We start from the raw sequence: 24,123 nt of genomic DNA, 5'->3' as shown, positions 1-24,123 counted from the left end.
TATATATATACAATGGAATATTACTCAGCCATAAAGAATGATAAAATTATGGCATTTGTAGGCAAATGGATGAAATTGGAGGATATCATGCTAAGTGAGATAAGCCAATCTCAAAAAGCCAAAGGACGAATGATATCGCTAATAAGTGGATGATGACACATAATGGGGGGGAGGGAAGGGTTAGTATTAGGGTTAGAGTTAGGGTTAGGGTTAGGGAGGGGGCAAGTATGGAGGAAGGAAGCGCTGTATAGAGGGAAAAGAGGGGTGGGAGGGGTGGGGGAAGGGAAAAAATAACAGAATAAAAAAAAAAAAAAAAAAAAAAAAAAGGCCAGCCTGGAAGGGAGAAATCGGTCAGAGCACGTGGCGTGACGTCATCTCCCCGGAAGGCCTTCCCTGGCTCTTCCAGGCCTCGCCTCCACTTCCCGTCAACCTCTCCTCCTCATCTGCTCTGCTCATCTGGGTGGTCTCAGATGCTACTGGCATTAGTAGTGACTTGGTGAAGGAGAATCCAGGCACCGTGGGAAAGAACTGGAGTGGGTACCCAGACTCGGGACAACGCTGTCCTCCAGGGCCCACATTCCCCACCAGAAATGAAGCGGTCAAGAGAAATGCAAAGTTTTCCCCTGAATCTGCAAACCTTTGGCTCTCTCCACATAACTGCAGCTCAGACTGCAGAGCTAGGTGAGAATCGGAAGAGGACACCCGCAGGCCATTCCGATCCCTCCAGAAGCAGGTGAGTACATGCAGGTTATTACTTGTTAAAAGAAAATCCTCAGAGCATCAGGCTACTCTGTAATCAAAGAGAATCCACCAGTTCCACATTATGTACAAATAGATTTTCATATATCATGTTTCAAATAGCCACAATTCTGCTTCTCCACATTAGTAAAGTAAATATATTAGAAAGTCACTTATTCCAAGTGTGTGATTTAACTTTCTGTTATGAAAAATTGATCTAATTCCTTAAAAACAAAGTTTTTTGTGATTGTGTAGTCTGACAAAGTGATATGCACTTACCGGACATTTAGAAAATATTGAAAGAAGGGGGAAAAAAACCCTCAAATGTGTTCTTTGTCCCTCCAACAAAAGTAACAATTGGGCTTAATTTATTCTTGTTAGCAGTCTTAATTCTTTTTGCTTATTTTCTCTTTAAAAACAGTTGTGACACTATAGTATATAATTTTACAGCAAGATCATTAAACAACACCACCATTTTTCCAGATTACTATGAACTTTGTAAACATCTTTACCCACAAGTATAATAATATTCCACCATGCAACATACCAAAATTAAGCACTTTCCAAAGTAACAAGATTGGACATTTCCACTAAAATAAAGAAATTCAGCACTTCTTAAATTCATTCTTCTCAACGAGAAATACAAAAAGTATAATTCATCTCAAGAGAAAAAAATTGTCTAAAATTATACAAATTTACATATTATTCCTACATGTACAAACAAATGCGTTAATTGGTTCATGCTGATACATGGTGAAGAATTATTTCCCTAATGTAAGGATATTTGTTTTATAAAACGTATTTAAGAGAGTTCAAGTTCTCTTTGCCCTAATTATAACAGTGTGATATTCTGTTTTGTAAGACCTAACTTGAACTATTCCAAAAACATGATACTTAGAGTAAGGGCGGGGGGGATACAATGGAGACTTTTAAAAACTAGGCCTCAGAAGGGAATCGAGGCTAGTGATTCCCAAACTGATGGAGTTTTAAAGTAAACATCCCCAGACGTGCAGCTGTCTTTATCTGTCCAGGCTGCTGTAAGGAAACATCTCAAGACTGAGTAACATTGTAAACAGAATAAATGTACCTTTGCTCACAGTTGAACATTTTGAGCAAATGATTAGGTGTATTTAATCAAGACAGCTCTCTACAAGAGGTATGTGTATCAACTGCCTCCCTATCATTAGACCCTGGTAAAACCCAGCGATGGCAGGGACAGGTATGCCCACCTGATATTTATGCTTTAGTCACTAAACCCACTTCTTCCCCAGCTCTTCCTCACTTATAACTGGTTAACTCTTCTGTCCCTGTTTCTCACTCTTCTTATGCTGACACGATAAGAAGTGATGAACTAAAGGGCATGTTTTTGACAGTCAGGAAGCTAAATCAAACTTTTTTATATTAAACATACTAATACACAAGTTGGAAGCCACCACGAGAAATAAAAAGCGTAAGTGAGAACGACAAACAGGAGACAGAGCAGCTGTGACCTCCGCGGAGCAGCCAAGGTCCCACTAACATACAATTTTTGTTTGTTTGTTTAGCAGAAAATTGTGCTCCTGCACCTGACATTGTGCGAGTGTTTACAGCAATTTAATACCCACACAAGCAGAAGAAGAAATTTAATAATTTTTCAAATGAAATCAATTGACAGCTAGTGAGAGAATCTGCAGACGCTGCAGAATCAATAAAAGTTGCTGGCATCACACAGGAGTGCTTCTGCCAGAAACCTTCTCGCAAAGGTCAGGTTTACAACCACCAGGTAGCAGTACCACTTTCCCATCTGTCCAGGGCTATTAAATTTCCATTAAACAATGGTCCCAAACTCACTTGCATTCTTAAAGTTCACCAAAAGCATCCCAGAGACAGATTAGCCTCAGTGCAAACTCTGAAAGCAAACTTGCTTCACATTTGTTCCCCTCACCAGGCACTCTTGAAGAATTCTGCTAAGAAAAATATCAAAGCAAATGTGTATGTATTTATAACCATAAATGTGAACATAAATGGACATGCCCTCTTAATAAAATGGCAGATACCTGCTAACTATCAGGAAATAATTTACATAAAAAAATTGTGTCCCTGGTGAAAATCAGGAAAGCCACCACAGCTGAATATCAATGTCATACAATCAAGGTCATGTTGCAAGACCCACTTTGGAACTGTGCTGGAAGACTAGCTGAACACAGCAGCATCTCTTGCCTTTGCTGGAAACAGGGCCTTTCCCTACCATGTTGTCATGACAGGTTCCAGGTCACAAGTGGAATCCCCCATGACCATCATTTCTAGATCAGCCACCCACTCAACTCCTACTGAGCACCTGCTAAACCCAAACACACCCTGCCACATACACCTGCCGCCAACTCCTTGGCTTAGTCTCCCAGTAATCTAAAGCCCAGACAGGAGGGTGAGGAAGACCATTCCCCAGGATGAAGTGCTCTGCCCACCCCCTGCACAGAGATGCACAGCTGTCCACAGATACAGTCAAGAGTCCTCATCAGGTATTGCTGCTTTCCTCCAAAGGTATAAGCTCTGTTATTTGCCCACTTGATCTCAAAAGCAGAAGGACACACATTCAATCAAAATGGAGTATGCATACCTCAGGATCAAGACAGAGAACACAGAACTCTCCTGCCCTGTCAAATCACAGACCCAGCTCAAGGAATGATATTGGGAGTGTAAAACAGCAGCCAGGCTGTTGCTCTGAGTCAGTGGTCTCCACATTTTGTACTATCACTTCCCTGAATCTGTTTCCTAATTTAAAACTAATAAAAACTAATTAGATGTACATTTAGGAATTATACTCATGCATAGATGCATAGTAATTACACGTATATACTTAAAAATACACAAAAGAAGGAAAAGTTCCCAGGATAAGAAAATGTGAATAGATATAAATTCTAGCACGTTCTTCTCACATCTGGATGTGTAACCTCCCAAGATTACCACGGGTGAGCAGACCCCTAAACTACCAGCTTCTTTGGCAGGATTCTCTAATGGCACCCAATAGCTACGGAAGTGGGCCAGGTCACCTGTGAGTCACTGAAAGCTAGACTGTATTGTTTCAGGCATCCAAGAAACCCGCTCAGAGCACTATGCTTTCCAAGGCGAGTATCTAAGTTCTAACAAGGTATGGCAAAACACAGAGCGTTCACGGCACACACGCGAGCCCACGAATTAAAAGCACACGGTTGATACCTACAATACCTGCAGCCTCCCTATCTGGAATTCCAGGCGGAACACCTTCAAATCTGATGACGAGCGGCATTTCTCCCCTTGAAGACAGTTTTCAAGAAGTTCAGAATCAAAACTGCAGCTTGATTTCAGAAACTACATATGAGACAACGGGCTACCTGACTATGTTCTACTTTCCCACCAAATCTCAAGTTTTTCTACTCTTACCTTTCTCTGCAGGTGTCATTATTTTACATATAACTTGTATATTTAAATGTACATTTGTAAGATGTTTCGTTGAAGGAATGGGTGCACAGCTCAGTGACAGAGCATGTGCATTACAAACAGGAGGTCCAGGGGTCAATACCCAGTGCAATAAATAAATACAAATCAGTCATAACGAGGCTATTAAATCATGGTTTCCATAAGGATACACAAAAAAAACAGTATTTCCAATGCTCTGAAGTTTCTGTACTCTGGAGTATATATACACTGAACGATAAAGACTCAGAATTAAGAACAAATGTCACTCCATGGAACAGGCTTTGGATCATGTCCTTGTTTCCCACAGCAAGGATAAGCTGTTCACTCAATTATCAGCAGACCATGCCTGCTGTCCTTGCCACCCTGGTGGCGGATGCCATTAAAGCTCACTGCAATAATGTATCATATCTACAGCTTTTCTAAATCACCTGCCTCCCAGCAGAAACAAGAACTGCTTCTAGTAAGTGCTCACCAAGCATGAGTCGAATAAATGGAAAAATAGCAGCTACCTAGTTCCATTAGTTACTTCAATTAGAGGCCACCCTTGGGCTTCCTTCTCAAACCCTCAGGACTCAGAGGGCAAGGGGGTGCCCCTTGAACACTAGCAGATGCAGGGGCAGCAGCTGTCAAGAATGCAAGAGAGAAAGGGATTCTGAAGAGGAATCCTGGTTGGTGGGCAGAGAAGGGGTCAACTTAGCAAAGGCAGAGGTCCAATATGAATGCTGTCACTTTGCTGCCATGGTCCCAGACAGGTGAAGAGTGGTTTTGAAATCCAAAAGTGCATACTTAAGCTAAGATGAGCAGTGACTTTGCTAATCTCAAGACTTGCTTCCTGGTCCTGTGTACCTTCATTTCCAACGGCCCAACTCACTGCCCTCTCTCCTGGCCAAGACAAGGACTTTTTCATCTTTTTAACTTCTGCATGAAGCATGGTTGAGCACTCAGTAAATGTCACTGGAGCCTACAGTGATACCTTGGATGACAATAAAAAACGACTGAGTATGTCGACTTAAACAGCACCTTTGGATTTGGGAACCATCCACTACACAATCAAGGTTGGTGTCTGAAAACTGCAACACCTTGCTTCCTTCCAGCCTCCCCAACCTGGCCACAGCACAGATCACCCAGCGTCCTCCTCGGAGTCCACACACCACACAGCTGAGGGTCAGTGTGGTTTAGAGTTATAATCCAAACTTCAGCTGGACTAATGTTCTCCAGCCCAGTTCTTATCTGTGGCTAGAGAATCACATTTTAGAAAATGCAAGGCCCCCATCAACAGAGATTGTGGGGTGACCCTTAGAAATGGAACTCGGACACAGTTTGTTTAGAGATTTGAAAACTGTCAAGTGACTCAAATGAACGATGCAGAACAGTGATCTTTTTAGAGCATAATTAGTTTCTGCAGACTTCCTTCTCTTATAGTTTTAAGATGTGTATTAGCATATTAGAAACAACACAAAGTTTTGCATAAAGAAATTTGCTTCATTTGTTGAAGTTAGCTTCCCCTGAAGTTGACTATGGAGACTTTTTGCATCAATAACTCCCATTATAAATAACATTTTAGGTTTTCAAGAAGGTAGACTAGAGGAGGTCATATTCCAGGCTGCTCCATGGCATGAAACCAAGAAAGGAGACAGGTAGCTGCTCAGCAAGGTGGGTAAACAAAAAGCAGGGGGGCGGTCTCCCTGGAATTTAAAACTGGACATTCAAAGCACATTGGAGATATAATAAAATAAGGAAGAAATCGCCAACAACACAGCCACTGCTGAGGCAGGCTGGACATACCAGCCAGAGCAGTCCCTCCGCAAGCCAAGCAGAGGGATGTGGGTATTAGAGGAACCCACATTTTTAAGAGGCCTGAGGCTATCTGGGTATAAAGTGCTCAGAGGTCGAGGACACTGCCTGACTATACTGAAAGGTGCACTGCACAATAAACTTGTGCAGGTAAGAAGCCACCCTCTCTCCAGGTGGTGTGCACAGGACAAAGGAAGGAACCACTTGGCAGCTGCAGCGCAGGTACCAGCAGCTAAGGGAGCCAATTCCTGGCAAACCTGAGTTTGGCCTGAAATACAGGCCAGGTAAACACACACCGCACAACAGAGAGGGTGCTCAAGTGTCCAGGAGAAAATCACACATGGAAAGAGGTTTACACAGGGGACAATTGGTCGTGGAAACCCCTTGTCTCTACCCCTCCCCATCCAATCCAGCTACCTGCAGCACCAGCTGGGGAGACCAGCCTGACTATGAATTCAGAAGGGTGGGGGCAAAAGGGATATCGAGTTTGGAGACTGAACCCAAGACCAGGAAACGTGGGGTCCACAGGTGGGAGGGGACTAAGAACTGGTTCCTCAACGGCATGAGTGGAACCCAGGGAAGACCCTGGGATAAAATCTTCCAGTGAACGGGTGACGCACGGGCCCAGGAGGTGCACTGATTTAAAATCTGCAGACCAACTGGCGTTTGGCGAAGCGCCCGAAGCCCACCTAAGCCTGATGCTGCCCCGGCTACTCCTCCCAGGGACCCCTTTCCTCCCAGGGACCCCCTCTCATTCCAGCAACCTGCAGGACGGAGCCTCCTGCTCCAGAGGTCCTGCCCCAAACTGCTGAGAAAAGCTTATCTTTTGAACTCCAACACAGAATTCTTTAACTTTTCATGTTTTTTTTTTTTTTTTTTTCCCTTTCTCTGTGAGAATAATGGTACACGGGCATTTATACACAGTCATATTTTTTTTTTCTCATTTCTAGCATTTTTGAAGCCAGTTATTTCTCATGGATCAGTTTTTTGAGAACTAGAGGTTTGATTAGTATATTTTAGTTTCTTTTGTGATCTTTTATCTTTAATTTTTTTAAAAAATTTATTTCATATATAGTTTTTCTCTTACCTGTTTCCCTTGATTCTCTTTCTCTTTTCTTCCATGAAAAGCCAATCTCTATTGTTCTTTCACTCTTCCTTTAAATTTTTAATCCTATCCTCTCTCCTTCTCGCTCATCATCGTCACATCCCACATCACTTCTTTTCTCTCCCTGTCCACTATTTGAAATTGTAAATCCTTTTGCAAACTTACTGTTTTTACTGTAGGCAATAACTGATCATGCCATTTCTGTTTATTGTGATAATTAACATTGTACACACCATCATAGGAACTACTTGGTTTAATGCTATATATTGTTTGCATAGTTTGTTGTTACTTCTTATCTTCCCCTAAACAGTGGAGTACTGGAAAACTTCAGGGACACTGTAAGTCCACAGGATGGAAACTCTACCCTCAGATCCAAACTGTAAAGTGGGTAGAGACACAAACAACATGAAAAAGGGAACAAGTGCCCCAAAGGAACAAAGATACTCCAATAACAGAATTCACTGACACCACAGTGGAAGAAATATCAGAGAAGGAGTTTAGACTGCACATAAACTAGGAAGTAGGACAGTATAAGAAATGAAATCAGAGAAAATACAGCAGGTGACAGGCCACTTCGATAGAGAGAGAGATTATGGGGGGAAAAAAGGAGAAATACTAAAAATGAAGGAATCAATAAGTCTAATTAAAAATTCAATTGAAAACATCACCAACAGACTAGGCCACTTGGAAGACAGAGTTTCAGACAATGAAGACAAAATACATAATCTTGAAAACAAAGTTGACCATGGAGAAAAGATGTTAAGAGACCACGAATGGAACTTCCAAAAAATATGGGACAACATGAAAAAAACAAATTTAAGATTTATTGGGATAGATGAAGGCTCAGAGATATAAACCAAAGAAATGCACAATCTTTTCAATGAAATAATAGAAAAATTCCCAAACCTAAAGAATGAAATAGAAAATCAAATACAGAAGGCTTACAGGACCTCAAATATACAAAATTACAACAGAACCACACCAAGATGCATAATGAAGATGCCTAACACAGAATAAGGATAGAGAAAGACAACAGGTAAAACAGAAGAAAACCACTCTGGATCTCAGCTGATCTGTCAACCCACATCCTCAACTCTAGGAGGTCTTGGATAAAATATACCAAGATCTGAAAGAAAATGGATGCCAGGCAAGAATAATACAGAAGCAAAATTAAGCTTCAGAATTGATAAAGAAAAACTTTCCATGGTAAGGACAAGTTAAAAGAATTCACAACTACAAAGTCGGTACTACAAAACATACTCAAGATATTTTGTGGGCTGGGGAGATAGCTCAGCTGGTAGAGTACTTGCCTCACAAGTACAAGGCCCTGAGTTTGATCCCCAGCACTGCAAAAAAAAAAAAAAAAAAGATATTTTATGAGGAAGAAATGGAAATTAAATGTGAAAATCAGCAAAGGGAACTACACAAAAGGAATAATAAATCAGAAGAAACTAATTCAAATTAAAAACCAGAAATAAATGAAAATGACAGAGAATAAAATCATACTTCAATAATGACTGAAAGTAAAAGGCTGAAACTCACCAATCAAAAGACAGATTGGCAGATTGGATTAAAAAACAAGACCCAACAATATGCTGTCTCCAAGAGATATGTCTAGGTGGATATCTTTGCCAATGTCTTCTCATAGGCAAAGACATCCATAGACTGAAGGTGAAAGGACAGGAAAAAACATCTCACTCGTATGGAACACGTAAAGGAGCAAGGGATTCTACCCTCACATCAGATTAAGTGGACTTCAAGCCAAAGTCAATCAGAAGGGACAGAGAAAGGCATTTCATACTGCTTAAGGGAATCATACATCGACAAGACATAACAATCGTACGTATTGATGCCCCACAACAATGCAGCATCTACATACATCCAATGAAGCCTTCCCAATTTCAAGAAGCAGACCATGATATGGTAATACTAGATGATTCTGACACACCTCTCTCACAGGATAGATCTTTCAAACAGAAACTAAAGAAGCTATAGAACTAAAAAATACAATTAATGATCTAGACTTAACCAACATATATAGAATATTTCGTTCATCAAAGACTAATTATGCTTTCTTCTCAGCAAAGAGAATCCTTCTCTAAAATACCTTATATCTTAGGCCACAAAGCAACTCTTGTCAAATACAAAAAAAAAAAAAAAAATAGAGATAATACATTCATAATGGGATGAAATTAGAAATTAAGGATAAAATAAAAGACAAAAGCCACTCCAACACCTGGAGACTAAATAATATGCAATTGAATGATGTATGAATAGCAGAAGAAATCAGGGATGAAATTTAAAAATACTTAGAGGTATTTGAGAATGCAATACAAAATCAAAATCTCTGGAACACTATGAAGGCAGTGCTAAGAGGAATGTTCATTGCAAAGTCAACAAATAAATAATATTGTACCTCAAAGCCCTAGAAAAAGAGCAAATCAACAACAAAAGCAGAAGAGAGGAAATAATTAAAATTAGAGCCAAAATCAATGAAATTGAAACAATATTAATCCAAAAATTTAACAAAACAAAAAGTTGGTTCTTTGGAAAAAAATCAATAAAACTGATAAACCCTTACCCAAGTTAATAAAGAAAAAGAAAACTCAAATTATTAAAATTCATGATGAAAAAGGAAATAACACAACAGACACCAATGAAATACAGATGACAATCAGAACCTATTTTAAAAATGTATACCCTTGTAAAATAGAAAATCTTGATGACATTGACAAATTTCTAGAGACATAAGACCTACCCAAATGGAATCAGGAGGACATAGAAAATTTAAACAAATCAATTTCAAGCAATGAAATTTTAGTCACCATCAAAAGCCTACTAAGAAAGCAAAACCCAGGACCAGACAAATTCTCAGCTGAGTCCTACCAGACCTTTAAGGAAGAACACCAATCCTCTACAATTTATTCCATGAAACAGAAAATGAGGGAACCCTTCCAAACTCATCCTTAGAAGCGAGTATAACCCTGATACTAAATCAGAAAAAGACACCTCAAGGAGAGAAAACCTCAGACAAATATCCCTGATGAACACAGATGCAAATATTCTCAATAAAATTCTGGCAAATTGAATATTAAAACATATTTTAAAAGACAGCGCACCTCAATTAAGTGGGGTTCATTCCACAATTAAAGATTGATCTAACATGGAAATCAACAAATGTAATTCATCAAATCAACAGACTTAAAGACAAGAATCATAGGATTATCTCAATAGATGCAGCAAAAGCATTTGACAAAATACAGCGCCTCTGAATGTTCAAAACTAGGGATAGTAGAAACACACCTCAACATTGTTAAAGCTATATATGCTAAAGCCAAGACCAGCATCATCCAAAATGCAGAAAGATTGAAAGCATTCCCTCCAAAAACTGGAACACAAGGATGCCCTCTTTCACCACTTCTATTTAACACAGTTCTGGAAACTCTAGCCAGAGAAATTGGAGAGGAGACAAATTAAACAGGCACACAGAGGAAAAGAAGACTTCAAATTATCCCTATTTGCTGACAACATGATTCTATATTTAGAAGATTCGAAAAATTCCACCAGAAAATTTCTAAAACTAATAAATGAATTCAGCAAAGTAGGATATAAAATAGCTCAAAGAAAATATTTTGGAATCAATCTAACAAAATAGGTGAAAGACCTCTACAATGGAAACTATAGAACACTAAGGAAAGAAATTGAAGAAGACCTTAGAAGATGGAAAGATCTCCCATGCTCTTGGATAGGAATTAACATAGTCAAAATGGCCATACTACTAAAAACACAATACAAATTTAATGAATTCCTATTAAAATTCCAATGACATTCTTCATAGAAATAGTAAAAGCCATCATGAAATTCCCTTGGAAAAATAAGAGACCCAGAATAGCAAAAACAATCCTTAGAAAATGAAGGAGGCATCACAATACCAGACCTTAAATTATACTACAGAGCAATAGTAACGTCAATGGCATGGTATTGGCACAAAATAGACAAGTAGACCAATGATACAGAATAGAAAACACAGAGACAAATCCTCAAAGACAAAGGCGCCAAAAACACACCAGAGAAAAGATAGCCTTTTCAACAAATGGTGCTAGAAGAACTCAAATTCCATATTATCAAAATGAAATTAAACCCCTAGTTCTCACCCTGCACAAAACTCAACTCAAAGTGGATCAAGGACTTCGGCACTAGACAAAAGACCCTGTGCCTACTAGAAGAGAAAGTAGGCCCAACTCTCCATCATGTTAGCTTAAGAACTGTCTGCCTTAACAAGACTCCTAAAGCACAAGAAGTAAAATCAACACTCAACAAACAGGATGGAATCAAACTAAAAACTTCTTCACAGCAAAGAAAACAATCAAGAACCTGAAGAGAGAGCCGACAGCAATGGAGAAAATCTTTTCCCCCTGCACCTCAAAGCATTCATCTCCAGGATATATAAAGAATTCAAAAAAACTTAACACTAAACCAACACATAGCCCAATCAATAAATGGGCAAAGAAACTGAAAGACTCTTCACAAAAAGAAATATGATCAGTCAACAAATATATGAACTAACATTCAATATCTCTAGCCATTAGAGAAATGCAAATCAAAGCTACACTGAGATTTCATTTCACACCAGTTAGAATGGCAATTATTAAGAATACAAGCAGCAATAAATGTTGGCAAGGATATGGGGGGGTACACACAGACATTGCTGGTGGGACTGCAAACCAGTGCAATCACTCTGGAAAGCAGTATGGAGATTCCTAAGAAATCTGGGAATGGAACCACCATTGGACTCAGTTATCCCACTCCTTGGTCTATACCCAAAGGACTTAAAATGAGCATACTATAGTGAAACAGCCATAACAATGTTTATAGCAGCTCAATTCACAATAGCTAAACTATGGAATCAATCTACATGTCCTTCAACAGAAGAATGGATAAAGAAAATGTGGTGTATAAACACAATGGGCCATTACTCAGTCATAAGAAGAATGAAATTATGGCATTTGCCAGTAAATGGATGGAACTTTAGAATATCACACCAGTGAATAAGCCATTCCCAAAAAACCAAAGGCTGAATGTTTTCTCTGATATGCAGATGCTAACTCACAATAAGGGGATGGGGTAGGGAAGGACAGAAGTACTCTGGATTAGACAAAGGGGAATGAAGGGAAGGGATGGGGAGTGGGATTAGGAAATATAGTAGAAGCAACCAGACATTACTCTCCTATGTACATTTATAATTACACGATCAATGTAATTCTACATCACACACAACCAGAAGAGTGAGAAGTTGTACTCTTTATGTGTGCGCGTGTGTGTATAGTGTGTATACACACACACACAAAATATATTCTACTATCATGTATAACTAATAAGAATAAATAAAAATATTTTTTTAAAAATGAGTAGTTAAGACAGAGAATATGTAGCCCACAAAGTCTAAATATTTATCATCTGGCCTTTTTAGAAGATATCTAGTACCCTTGGATCTGTGAGTTAAGAACTACCTGAGAAACACTGAGTTAGGCCAGCAGATTCCAGCTGGATCCCAAGGGTTCCCAGAAAAGGCCTCAATGAGGACTCACCTCTCCTCCGGTGGCTCCACTTTTTAAGTATCAATTGAAAAAAAAGGTTAAGAAAAACTGAGTACCACTGACAGCAGCTCAGAAATCTGAACAGGTAATGGTACTGTCAAGTAATGATACTGTGTTTTGCCATGGAGAGCCTACACATTCACTGAAATCAAAATGATTATTCATCTCTGCTTATTTAAACTGATAAACAGCTACTTAAGCATTGCACCCCCAGCAAGTTACAAGTACCATGTACATTATATTCACTTAGCTCTCCCATAAAAATGTATTTATTTTTTAATTTATCTTTCTTACCAGGGTTTGAATTCAAGGGTACTTAACCTCTGAGCCACATCCTTAGCCCTTTTTTATTTTTTGAGACAGGTCTCATTAAATTGCTTAGGGCCTCACTAAGTTGCTGAGACTGACGTTGTGATCTTCCTGCCTCAGACCCCCGAGTCACTGGGATTAAAGGTGTGCCCCACCATGCCCGGCTACAAATGACTACTTGAAGTCATGTTTTGGTATGGAATAGCTTTTAAAACTTAGATTTTTATATTATATTTTGAATTTTGTAAGAATCAACAGAAGAAAAAGCCACATAGAGAATACATCCAGAGTTTCAACATGATACCAGTTAAAAGCATTTCTAATGTATTATTCAATGTCTCTCAGAAAAAGGCATGTGAAAACATTCCTCCCCATGTTCAAAGCCTAGAGAGAGGCAGGCTTCTACAGGAAACTCTATTTCCTTTCACATGCTCATATAAAATTATGTAAATCATGCTATTTCTCCATTCTTCTGTAGAACCAGGATTCACCAGTAAGGAAAATTATCTTCCCTTTTCAAAACACAGAACAGCATTTTATACAGCTCTTATTTTCATGGTCTATTACATACAATCATTTAATATAAGCTGCCCAAAATCCGTTTTGGAAGTTGACAAGGTATAACAGATGTGTAAATTAACATCATTAATCCTATAGAAGAAATGGATTTCTCAATTTTATTTGAACACAGTCCAAATGAAAAGATAAAGGAATTAAAGAGACATTTAATTTACCTGCCATATACACTCATAGGAGGCAATTATGGGCCTTTCTGGTCTTGGATCAAAATCACCACATAGCAATGACTACAGGTGGCCTCTCAAAGGGGGTGTGGCACACACCACACAATCCAACCCACGGCAGCTTTACCTATGGAAAACCAAGTACTGCTCACCTCCTTCCTTATCTACAAGGACAAGGAGCAATATTTTCCAGCTGCATTTTGTGATTCGTCTTACATACCATGGACAGTACTCTTTGCAAGTCTTAAAAGAAAGAGTTAAATTTTTATTTTTAATTCCAACATTACTGGTAAAAATGCTGGGCATCAGGACATTTTCTTCCTATTCTGAACAGTTCATCTTAATTCATATTACCTTGGCATAACTGGTTTATGCCAGTTATCCTGCAGAGGATTTTCAGATTACGAGAGAGAAAAAAGCAGCAACACACAAATAGGCTCTGGAGACGCTCAGGAGAGCTCTGGAAACAGCCATCCATCATCTCCCCCTCCTGCTTCCAGGACAGCAGAGAGAGGTGCCGTTTCCCCGCCACTCGCCCAGTGCACGTGGGGAGGTTTGCTCTGCCACTTCCACAACTGAAACTGATTGATTAGCTGCTGGAGAAAAATCAATACAAATATCCTAGAAAACACCAGCTTGTAAATTCATTCTGGCCCCAACCAAGTCCTGCTCACCGTGTGACATGTGTTTCTAGATATCTGAAATGCAGCCATGTCATGCCCTGCAACCTCAGTCCCCAGAACACAGTTAAGGCTAAGAATGTTTTAAAACCTGCCTTTAAAAACCTGCCTCTGAGGCAGGGAGGCAGGAAGGAGGAGGATCCCAACCAGTGGGTGAGAACAAGATGATACCCACGGGTTACCTGGTGCATTTTGCACTCAGATGCAGGTCTGGCCAGAAACGTGAAAAGCACACTGAGGAGAAAGTAGTGTTGAAATTCCAAGAGGAAGTCCCCTCATATCCAGTCTCCTGTCTTTCCTGTCCTTACGTGAGAATCCAGCACAGTTAACTACACATCACGCACAACCAGGGGGATGCGATCCTAACTAGAATGAGCTACACTCAAGGTATGTGTGGTATGTCAAAATGTGCCCTACTGTCATGCATACCTGAAGAGAACAAAGGACAAAAAGGAAAGAAATTCCCAGGGAACTATATTGAGAAAAGGGGGGAAAGGCTAGAAACCCAATGAACACACACACACACACACACACACACACACACACACACACAGAGCCAACTAAATATATACATAAATATATATAATACATAAATAAACATATACAGTATACGAGAAACAAATTTAGAAATTTGTTTTACTTTAATGCTAACCATTAGACTTTCTTGAGCTCTTTTTCATTTTTTGGCCCCTGGATGCACAATCGGCATGATTTAGTACTCTCAGAAGCCATGTCACTTTCAGAATGTTTTTTGATTATTTCCTACTCTTTGGGATGCTCACCTGCCTTGGGATTAGCTGTGAGTCTCTTCACTCCTTACTACGAAATAAATTTTACTAAAAAGTTGTTACAAATATGCTACTCCAAATGAAATTTTAATTTTATTGCACATTCTATGATGACAGGAAACCTGGGTTCTAATCCACATTCAACACACCTTTAAAGTTTTAAAAAAGGTCAGTGAGTATTGTTGACACACAGGAGCTATTTAAAAAATTTAGAAAAGAAAGAAAATGCCACTTTACTGATGGGAAATCTAACTACTACTGACAGTGGGGCCTTAAACATAGTCCTAAAATTTGCTGACAACATACTGAGACTTTTTATTCCTGAGTAACTTTCATGGAGTCATGTTGTTATTCATTAAAGGACAGGCAATCTAATCATGGTAGAATACATTATTGAAAGGGTTTCTATTGATAACACCTGGATTACTAAAGAACTAAATAGGTAAAAGACACAGAAACAAGAAAATGGGTTATTTCTCATATTTACCTTCATAATTACCTATCCTGCACAATTTTAAAGCTCAAACCTAGGAATTCTGTAAGATTATTAAAATCTCAATGTCTTTTGCAGAAAAAAGTAACTCTCCCAGACTTGGGATGTGGCTTCATGGTAGAGCACGTGCAACACCCTGGGTTTGACTCCCCACCACCAAAAACAAAGAAAGAAAGAAAGAAAAGACAGTGCTACCGACTCTTGTTTTTGAAATATGAGCTTGCAGACTGATGTCTCCGGTAGTGGAAAGGGTAGGCCCATCCTTATCATGAACTTGCATTTCCCAAATTTAGAAAACGAAAGAAAACTGTCATACGACATAGCTTATACACCCAGACAATCCATACAACATATTGTAGAAGTAAACAGGAAACCTGTCATCTCGTGGTTGCCGCTAATGTCACTTAAGGGTATTTAATAGTCTCACGTAGTACAACATCGCTGCGGACTTCTGGCCTCTCTGAATCACTCACCTTAACTGGCCCAATTCACGTGGACATGAAAACATTAACTAATAACTAATATCTACAGGGAAAAAAAAAAAAAACAGTATACCTCTGTTGCCCAGAGGACAGTGCGGAAGAAAATCAGAGCTAAAGTGGATGTCTTCAGAAAAATTCTCTAACTGGTTTATAGAAACGGTTTCCTTTTTTCTCCTATCATATATACAATACATGACTGTGTCCACAAAAAGTCATGAAGTTAACACATCACATGTTAATTTCAGTTAGAGGTGAGGATAGCTGTGTGAGAATGAAGAAAATACTTTCACTCCTTAGGCAACCATTCTACAGTTTTATATTTCCCTTGGTATGTGTGTTATAATAAAACTATTTGTGAATTTGAATCTTATAATTTTCACAATTTGTGATTTTTTTGAATTTTATTTCCTTTTCTTGCCCCCTTTATTAGTATGATACAGTTGTACAGAGTGGGTATGGTTTGTTGTTACCTATTCTTATATGTACACAATGTAACAATTTGGTCAGTTGTGTGTCTATCAATTAAATTTTCAAGTATAATGAAGAAAATCTCTAAAAAAATTATATGGAGTTGCACTTGGAAACACAATGTTGAAAAAATACTAATTTGTATGCCTAATAATTTGCAGTAGTTGCTAGATAAATCACCTATGTTTAATAACCTCATAACTGACACATGGAAAAACAGACACCAGTTAAGAACATCAGCAAAAATACCAGGTGCATAAATTAGGTTTCTGGTCAAATACTTGCCCCTTCTGAAAAATCCTTCAAGTAATCATGCCGCAGAGACCTTCCTCTGACTGGCAGTGAGACTCAGTGCGTCTCCTGTTTCTCTTCCAAAACTAGCCCAGTGTGAACACACAGGGTAAGAAGACAGATATTAAATCAGGGAAAAAATGTAGGGAGGAGTCAATAAATCAACCAAGGGTCTATTTCTCTCTACTAAAAGAAACATTCCAAATTCACGTCGATAAAAGCTTTGGCTAGACTAAATAAAGCAGTGGGTTTGGAATGCGTACTTTCTGAGATACGGGGTGTGAAGTACTGAACGCAGCACTCCAAGTCACTTGCTAAAAGGAAAAGCACCCTGCCAATAACTATTAACCCACAAGATTATGAGACAATAGATTATCTGATGAAGGATGTAAAAACACACCACTGTTACACATACATACTATAAACAAGACAGAAGAGGAAGTTCATGGTCTAAGCAGTTATGTGTCAACACAACAGTTACTCATGTTAAAGATAAGTCTTACTCCATGCTGAGAGATACCAGACAATCACACTTTCCAGCAAGGGATGACTCGAAAGCACTCTGTTCATCAAAACTCCCCATCAGTACCGCTCTTTCCTGGTCCAACAGTCCCACACAGAAGAGCTGTGGCCTCCCCCATCAGCTGATGGGCAACCTCCCTTTCTCTTCAAAGACTCCCGGAAACCCCACTGGCTCTGTTTTTCAAATCTCAAAAAATTGCGGAAGGCAAGAGAAATCTGAGTATTCCACTCAGACTTCAGAGGCTGATGGATTTCATTCAACTATTTTTTCTTTTCCATGGAGTCTAGAGATGGGATGTAAAGGCTCTAAAACGTGACATTTACCTTCAAGTGAAAAGAAAGCAGAAAAGCAGCAAAAGAAAAATAAGTCATGTAAAATAATCTGAGGGGTTAAATCTGGTAACATCTATTAGTTAAGTATCTGTAAACTTCACAAAGCTGAAGAAGCAGGTATGACTGATTCAATAAGAAGACTGAGTCACACACAATTCTAGAACACTTACCTTGAAAAGACTGTCTGGCTCTATCTACTAGTTCGTCAATGGGATAACTGGCCAAATTTCCTCTGGCGTGTTTAGTTTTGCAGTACGTACATGCATTGAGACACCTGTTCAAATGACAGCAATAAATAAGACTCAAAGTTTTTAAAACAATGTATACACAACAGGAGGAAAGAACTGTAGTCCTACTTTAATGACAGCTGCTTACTTTATAAGATAGTCATAAAACAATCATCTGAGTGTCTCTCATTTATTTCCACCAGGCAAAGCAATTTGCAATTCTTTTGAATTTCATCTACTCAAGAATGATAGTACAAATCATAATATTATCTTAAAATACACATATCCATGAGGAATAAAGTTTGTAAAATGTTACAATTATTCAAAAGAAATTCAACTCACATTTCTGTAAGCCTTTGATATTTCTTTGGCCATCAAATAACTAGAACATTTTAGTATTGTCTATACATACCTTTTTATTAGATATTGTTATGATTTAAAGATATTAGGTATCCCCAAAAAGCAAGAGATGCAAAAAAGTGTAGAGGTGACAGCCTTAACCTAATCAGTGCCATACTGCTGATAGGGATTAACTGGGTGGAAACCAGGCAGGTAGGGTGCAGCTGGAGGAGGTGGGTCACTGCGAGTTTGCCTTCGGGGTTTCCATTTTGTGCAGGTGCACGGAGCCGCTCTCTTCCTCTCTGCTTCCTGATGGCCATGTCCTGGACTGTCTTCCTCCTCCACACCCTTCCACCATAATGTGCTGCCTCATCCTGGGCCCAGAACATTGCAGGTGGCCATCTATGGACTGAGACCTCTGAAACCAAGAGCCAAATAAACTTTTCCTCCTCTAAAACTGTTCTTGTCAGGTCTTTGGTTCACAGTGGTGAAAAAGTTGACTAAAATAGGAAAGATGAGGCAAATTTGTTTAGCTTTTAACTAATGATACATACATGTGCATATATACAAATATATAATACATATATGTGTTACATAAATCAAAAAGGATATAATAAATAATATGCATATATTATATGATAAATATTATATATATAAAAAAGTAGGCAACATAGCATTCTCATAAAAAATACGCCATTAGAAATTTTTCATTCCTTGAGATAAAAAAATATTAAAACATGTTCAGTGTTTATTCTCTGGGATTATATTAGTCGAAGTAAAGAAGCGGAGGGCTGGGGTGCAGCTCAGTGGTATAAGTGCTTTGCCCAGCATGCATCATCCCTGGGTTTAATCCCCGGCATCTCCCTGTGTCCCCCCTGACACATGCACAAAAAAACTTAAAGAAGTAGAATGAAAATATTAGCTTTTGGCAATTTAAAAATATCATTTTGCAACCAGGTGCAGGGGTGCATGCCTGCAATCCCAGTGGCTGGGGAGGCTGAGGCAGGAGGATCTCGAGTTCAAAGCCAGCCTAAGCAACAGCAAGGCAGTAAGCATCTCAGTGAGACCCTGTCTCTAAATAATATATAAAATAGGGCTGGGGATGTGGGTCAATGGCTGAACGCCTCTGACTTCAATTCCCGGTACCCAAAAAAATATAGGGAGAGAATATTTCTCAGCGTATTGATATATGATAAAAATTACCTTTTTCAGTTGACAATGTTGATTCTATATTTATAACTTGAAATTTAAAATAAATTTCTTATTCCAAAATAAACAGTGACAATATAAAAAAATTGCTCTATGTCAAAAAAAATGAGGGTCAACACTGAACAGAACAAAAAGGAACATCTCCTTGGTGATTCAACTGCTATAATGAGCAATAAGGTTCCCAAAATACCATTGACACACACATGCTTTAAATTTACATATCAAGAAAAACAATTTTTAATCATTGAACCTGTCCAATATGTGATTTTATGGTTACATAACTATAAAATACATACAAATTACTGTCCTCAGCAAACAGACAATGCCTAGTTTATGGAAACCTTTGCACAGACCCTGTCCGTATCGTAACGGGTATCCTTGAAATGCGTCTTCCTGTTCAGACTCCACCTGACCTTAAACTTCCAGGACTCCCTTCCTCCCCAGCAATTCACATTTAGTCAACATAAACCATGGCCTCTTATCAAGAGGCTCTAACTCCTACCGACACAGATCTACTCTGTGTCTTTTCTGGCCTTTTCCTGGTGTGGAAAGTGACACAGCCCTGTCCCAGACACTGATAGAGACACTGATGTTCACTACCTCACTCTGCCCTTCCAGAGTCGAATGCTACCCCTTCACCTCACAGACAGGAACATGCCTTTAAAAATCAAATCAGGGGTTGGGTTCTACCACCGGCACCAAAAAAATTCCCAAAACCCAGAAGAGCAAAAATATATCCTAGATACATACAAACACAAAAGACAGGCAGGCTGTTCCCCACAGGAGGCACAAAGGGGACCGCTCCCACCCGCCTCAGTACAGACCGCATTGAGAAGCTATTTGTCTCCTTTCCTTCTGAGAATCTACAGTCAGACCTCCTGTCTGTTCACTGGCCCAAACTTGTCACTTCCATCCTTGTTGCTGTCCTCCACAATTTTTGTTTCACATCCTCTTGCTGGATCTGTGGCAAAATGTGTCACCTGTCTGACTTGCCCAGTCGTCTGGAGATCTGCCACTTGGGCTCTCAAAGCTGGGTGCTGGCACACAGGAAGACCGGCTCCCTCCGCCGCCTCCAGTGTCTCTGAGGTCATCTGCTCAATGCAGGGCCCTGCCATGCTCCTGGGCACCCCCAGGCCATAGGCCTTCAATGAAGACCTCCTTAAGTTAAGGGGACCATCTTAACAGAAGCCACTCCTGTTTCTGACCTCTGTTTTTCTTAAAAGCCACTATCTTATGGGATGCCATGGTGGAAAGGGGGAAGGAAAGAAAGACAGGAAGAAGAGAAGATAAACATGCATTTTAAGCATTTGTAACAAAAATAAGTATAAAGCACTTGGAATAGTCCCTGCACCTAGGGAATGATCTGTAGGTATTGGCCACTAGTTGTTTAATGCAACTGTTTTAAGCAACACTGAGAGGAAATAATCATATATTTTCATGTTCCAGGTGTACCAAACTTTGTGGAACAGATGTGCTGCTGATAGCTTGGCTTAAAAGTCAACTTTGGAAACCAAATCATATTTTCATACTGTTTCATTTAATAAAGGTAGAAAGGCATTCCCCATTGAAAAAACATTCATAAAAATGTACTAAAAAGTTTAAATAAAACAAGATGACAGTCTAAAACATCATATTCAAAATAAATCAGGAAGTACAAATATTACAGTGAGAATTCAAAATATTCTTCACTAAATGATTCCCAGGGGTTAAAGTTGTTAACAGGATATTTTTGGAGTCTCTACTCTTTATAAGAGGGGTTCATTCTTATCCATAGTGGTCAAAATCATGTTCTGATTATTAATAGACTTTGATAGTATTTAATACTTCATATTAAAGTGAATGCTTCTAAAGTGCACATTTCTTTAAGCATGTTCCAACAGGATGGGCTCAAGCATTCAATATGCTATGTCTTACTTTTTAAAAGGACAGAGCTTTGTATAATGCACAGGAAAAACACAGTGCCAAATCAGAAAAGAAAGAGAATGAGCTTTTTGATGCTTAAAAAAAAAAAAAAAGTTTCAATCACCAGGGTTTGTGTTGACCAATCATTTCAACATGTCAAGCTTCCCTTATAATCAAGGACTTCATAATAGGAGCCCTTAGTAGATAGTTTCAATTATCAGTAAACAATCAAATATTGTCTAAGAGTCAGAACACCGAGCCAGTTTCTTCAACCGTCAGAAAACAAAAGATCTTTGAAGGTTGACTGTTGAAAGCCAAAACCAAAATGAGATGACTGTTGAACTACAAGGAAGATGCAGAGTCCTGCGGACCCCGCCTGCGACTGAAGGATCAATCCAGAACCACCAACCAACCATGCTGTGAGGTCACCAGACAGGAAGTAAATAGTCCTACAAGCAGTATAACCCTGAAATCTCAAAGAACCATCTGCATAGAATATTTTTCAATTATGTAAACTAAATAACAATACATTTTCACAAATTATAATGTCCCAAGGGGTGTGAACATGTTATATACATAAAGCAAATGAAAACTAAGCTTTACTATATTTGTCTTTTTTTTTAAAGTGCATCTTTAGATATCACAAGTCTGGAATAATTTAAAACCCAGTGTCACACTCTTAAAAAGTCACCCTTATTGCTTTTGCTTTTTTTTTTTTTTTTTTTTTTTAATAAAGGAAGGGAGGAAAAAATGTCTGATATGACTGGGCTTCTGTTTCTCCCTACTGGGTCCAGGATAAGTCTCAGTATGTGAAATTACCTAGCTAGAATCAAGCATTGATACTTCAAACCAACACACGCTTCATTTTTAATCAACCGACAGAACATAAAGTCTTTCTCAAAGCTTCAAATGTTACTGAACAATAAGCCCTTAGTAAGAGCTAAATCTTGCAAAAACCATACTGTAATCTGGCCACATTCTCCATTTTGAAGCATCATCCAGCAAAGGAAAAACCGAAACCCAAGAAACAAAGAGGTCACACAACACAGGCTGTCCCACACTACATTGTTAAATATAGCCTATTGTGAGTCTTCATCTTGGTTTTAAGTTTTTCCAGGAAAAGTCCAAACTTTTTGACCTTTCAAACAAATACAAGAGACGCTCACATCAGCAGAACATGATTAGATCTTCAAGTGATAATTTATTAAAAAACTTTTCGCCAAAATCAAAATCCTGAACAAAGGAGAATGGAGGACTTGTTAACCTAGCAGAAAACAGCTCCAAACCCCTTAATTCCTCCGCCGGTCCCTTGCCAGGAATCCTCCGCCTGGTCAGTCTTCTCTCCCCACTCCAGTCTTATTCTCATCTTTGGATTTTATCTTCAACTGTGCCATTTCTGGAGTTACTTTTTTTCTGCACTAGAATATTTGTACTATCCTCTGGTTTCTCTTTAGATAAATCATTCCTTCTTTTACTAAAATACTTATGCAAATTAAAATACATTTGCACTGTAATTTCTCTTCGTTTCTTCCTATTTGGTACATCTTTTGCTTCAAAACGTGTGTGTATTTTATCTCCCCTGGTTTCTCCTTCACTTGACCGGGAAGAATTATTCTGATCATCAGGGCTCATCAATGCTTATAAAATTCAGCACCAACTTAAAAATCACTTTGGGAGGAAGAGAGGTTAATAGAAGTAAAAGGCAGCTGCTGAATGCTTGCCAGATCCTCAATTACCCATTTTATGTTAACTGTTTCATTGATCATTGCAACAATCTTGATAAAAATATTCTTATTCCTGTCTTTCATAGAGGAAACCAAGGCTCACCAAGACTAAGAAACTTGAAGGAAGTTATAGAGAGTCAAGAGCCTGATCATTCTTAGCTGAAACTCCTTCACCAGTTGCACTCTGTGCTTCCCTAGACACAATGACACGCATGGAGTATGTGCTTATCTTAGTATTACTAAATTGCAATTTGCTTAAGGAACGGGTATATACTTTACCAGTTTTAATATCTGCTATAGCATTTAACAAAGTACCTTATATACTATTAAAATGCCAATTTTAATATTAAAATGCCAATACTAGAAATTGTTGAATTCATAATGGACCAGATCAGGTTCAAGCCAACACTTGGGTGCACTGCTAGGAAGCATTAAGAGGAAAGGTAACCAGTGAGACACAATGAGACAGGGACAGGGAGTCAGAAGTGCAGAAGGCAAGGGGCAGTAATATGGATCTTACCAGGCAAGAAGATCAGTGCTCTGTCATAGAGGCAGGACAGGAAGCTGGGAACAGGAAACCGAAGCGTAGAGACTAGAACTGTAAGACTGCGAACCCACCCAGGATAAAAACACACTACATACAAGCTGTCTGGTATGGCCAGTCAAAGAAACAAGAAGGCCTGGGTGTCCATTTCAGTCTTAACAATTTCTGTCGGCAGTTCTTAGAACTTTGGACACCAGAATAACACATTTAAAATGTACACACAGGACATCAAATTGGATATCAACTTTGTTTTGCCAAGTGAGGACATTCATTTTAAAAAGTTAGACTACCTTGTACCCTATCACTGCTATTTTACAAGAAACAGCCTCGTATCAAGTTAGGGGAATGTCACAACACAGGCTCCAACACGCAGCTTCATGAGCAGCTCAATCCACTGTCC

At 39.0% G+C, this 24,123-nt stretch overlaps 1 protein-coding gene across 1 annotated transcript in view; it reads right to left on the bottom strand.

Moving 5' to 3' along the window:
* The window catches only part of CDKAL1 (CDKAL1 threonylcarbamoyladenosine tRNA methylthiotransferase), a 629,759-nt gene that overhangs the window by 304,880 nt on the left and 300,756 nt on the right, over positions 1-24,123 (bottom strand). Inside the window, exon 7 of the mRNA XM_079147924.1 lies at positions 17,949-18,052. Coding sequence (XP_079004050.1) covers positions 17,949-18,052 — 104 coding nt within the window. The remainder of the gene's footprint in view (positions 1-17,948; positions 18,053-24,123) is intronic.

This window comes from Sciurus vulgaris, assembly GCF_902686455.1.
Source record: "Sciurus vulgaris genome assembly, chromosome: 7".
Taxonomy (NCBI): Eukaryota; Metazoa; Chordata; class Mammalia; order Rodentia; family Sciuridae; genus Sciurus; species Sciurus vulgaris.
This window is presented reverse-complemented; position numbering and strand designations above follow the sequence as displayed.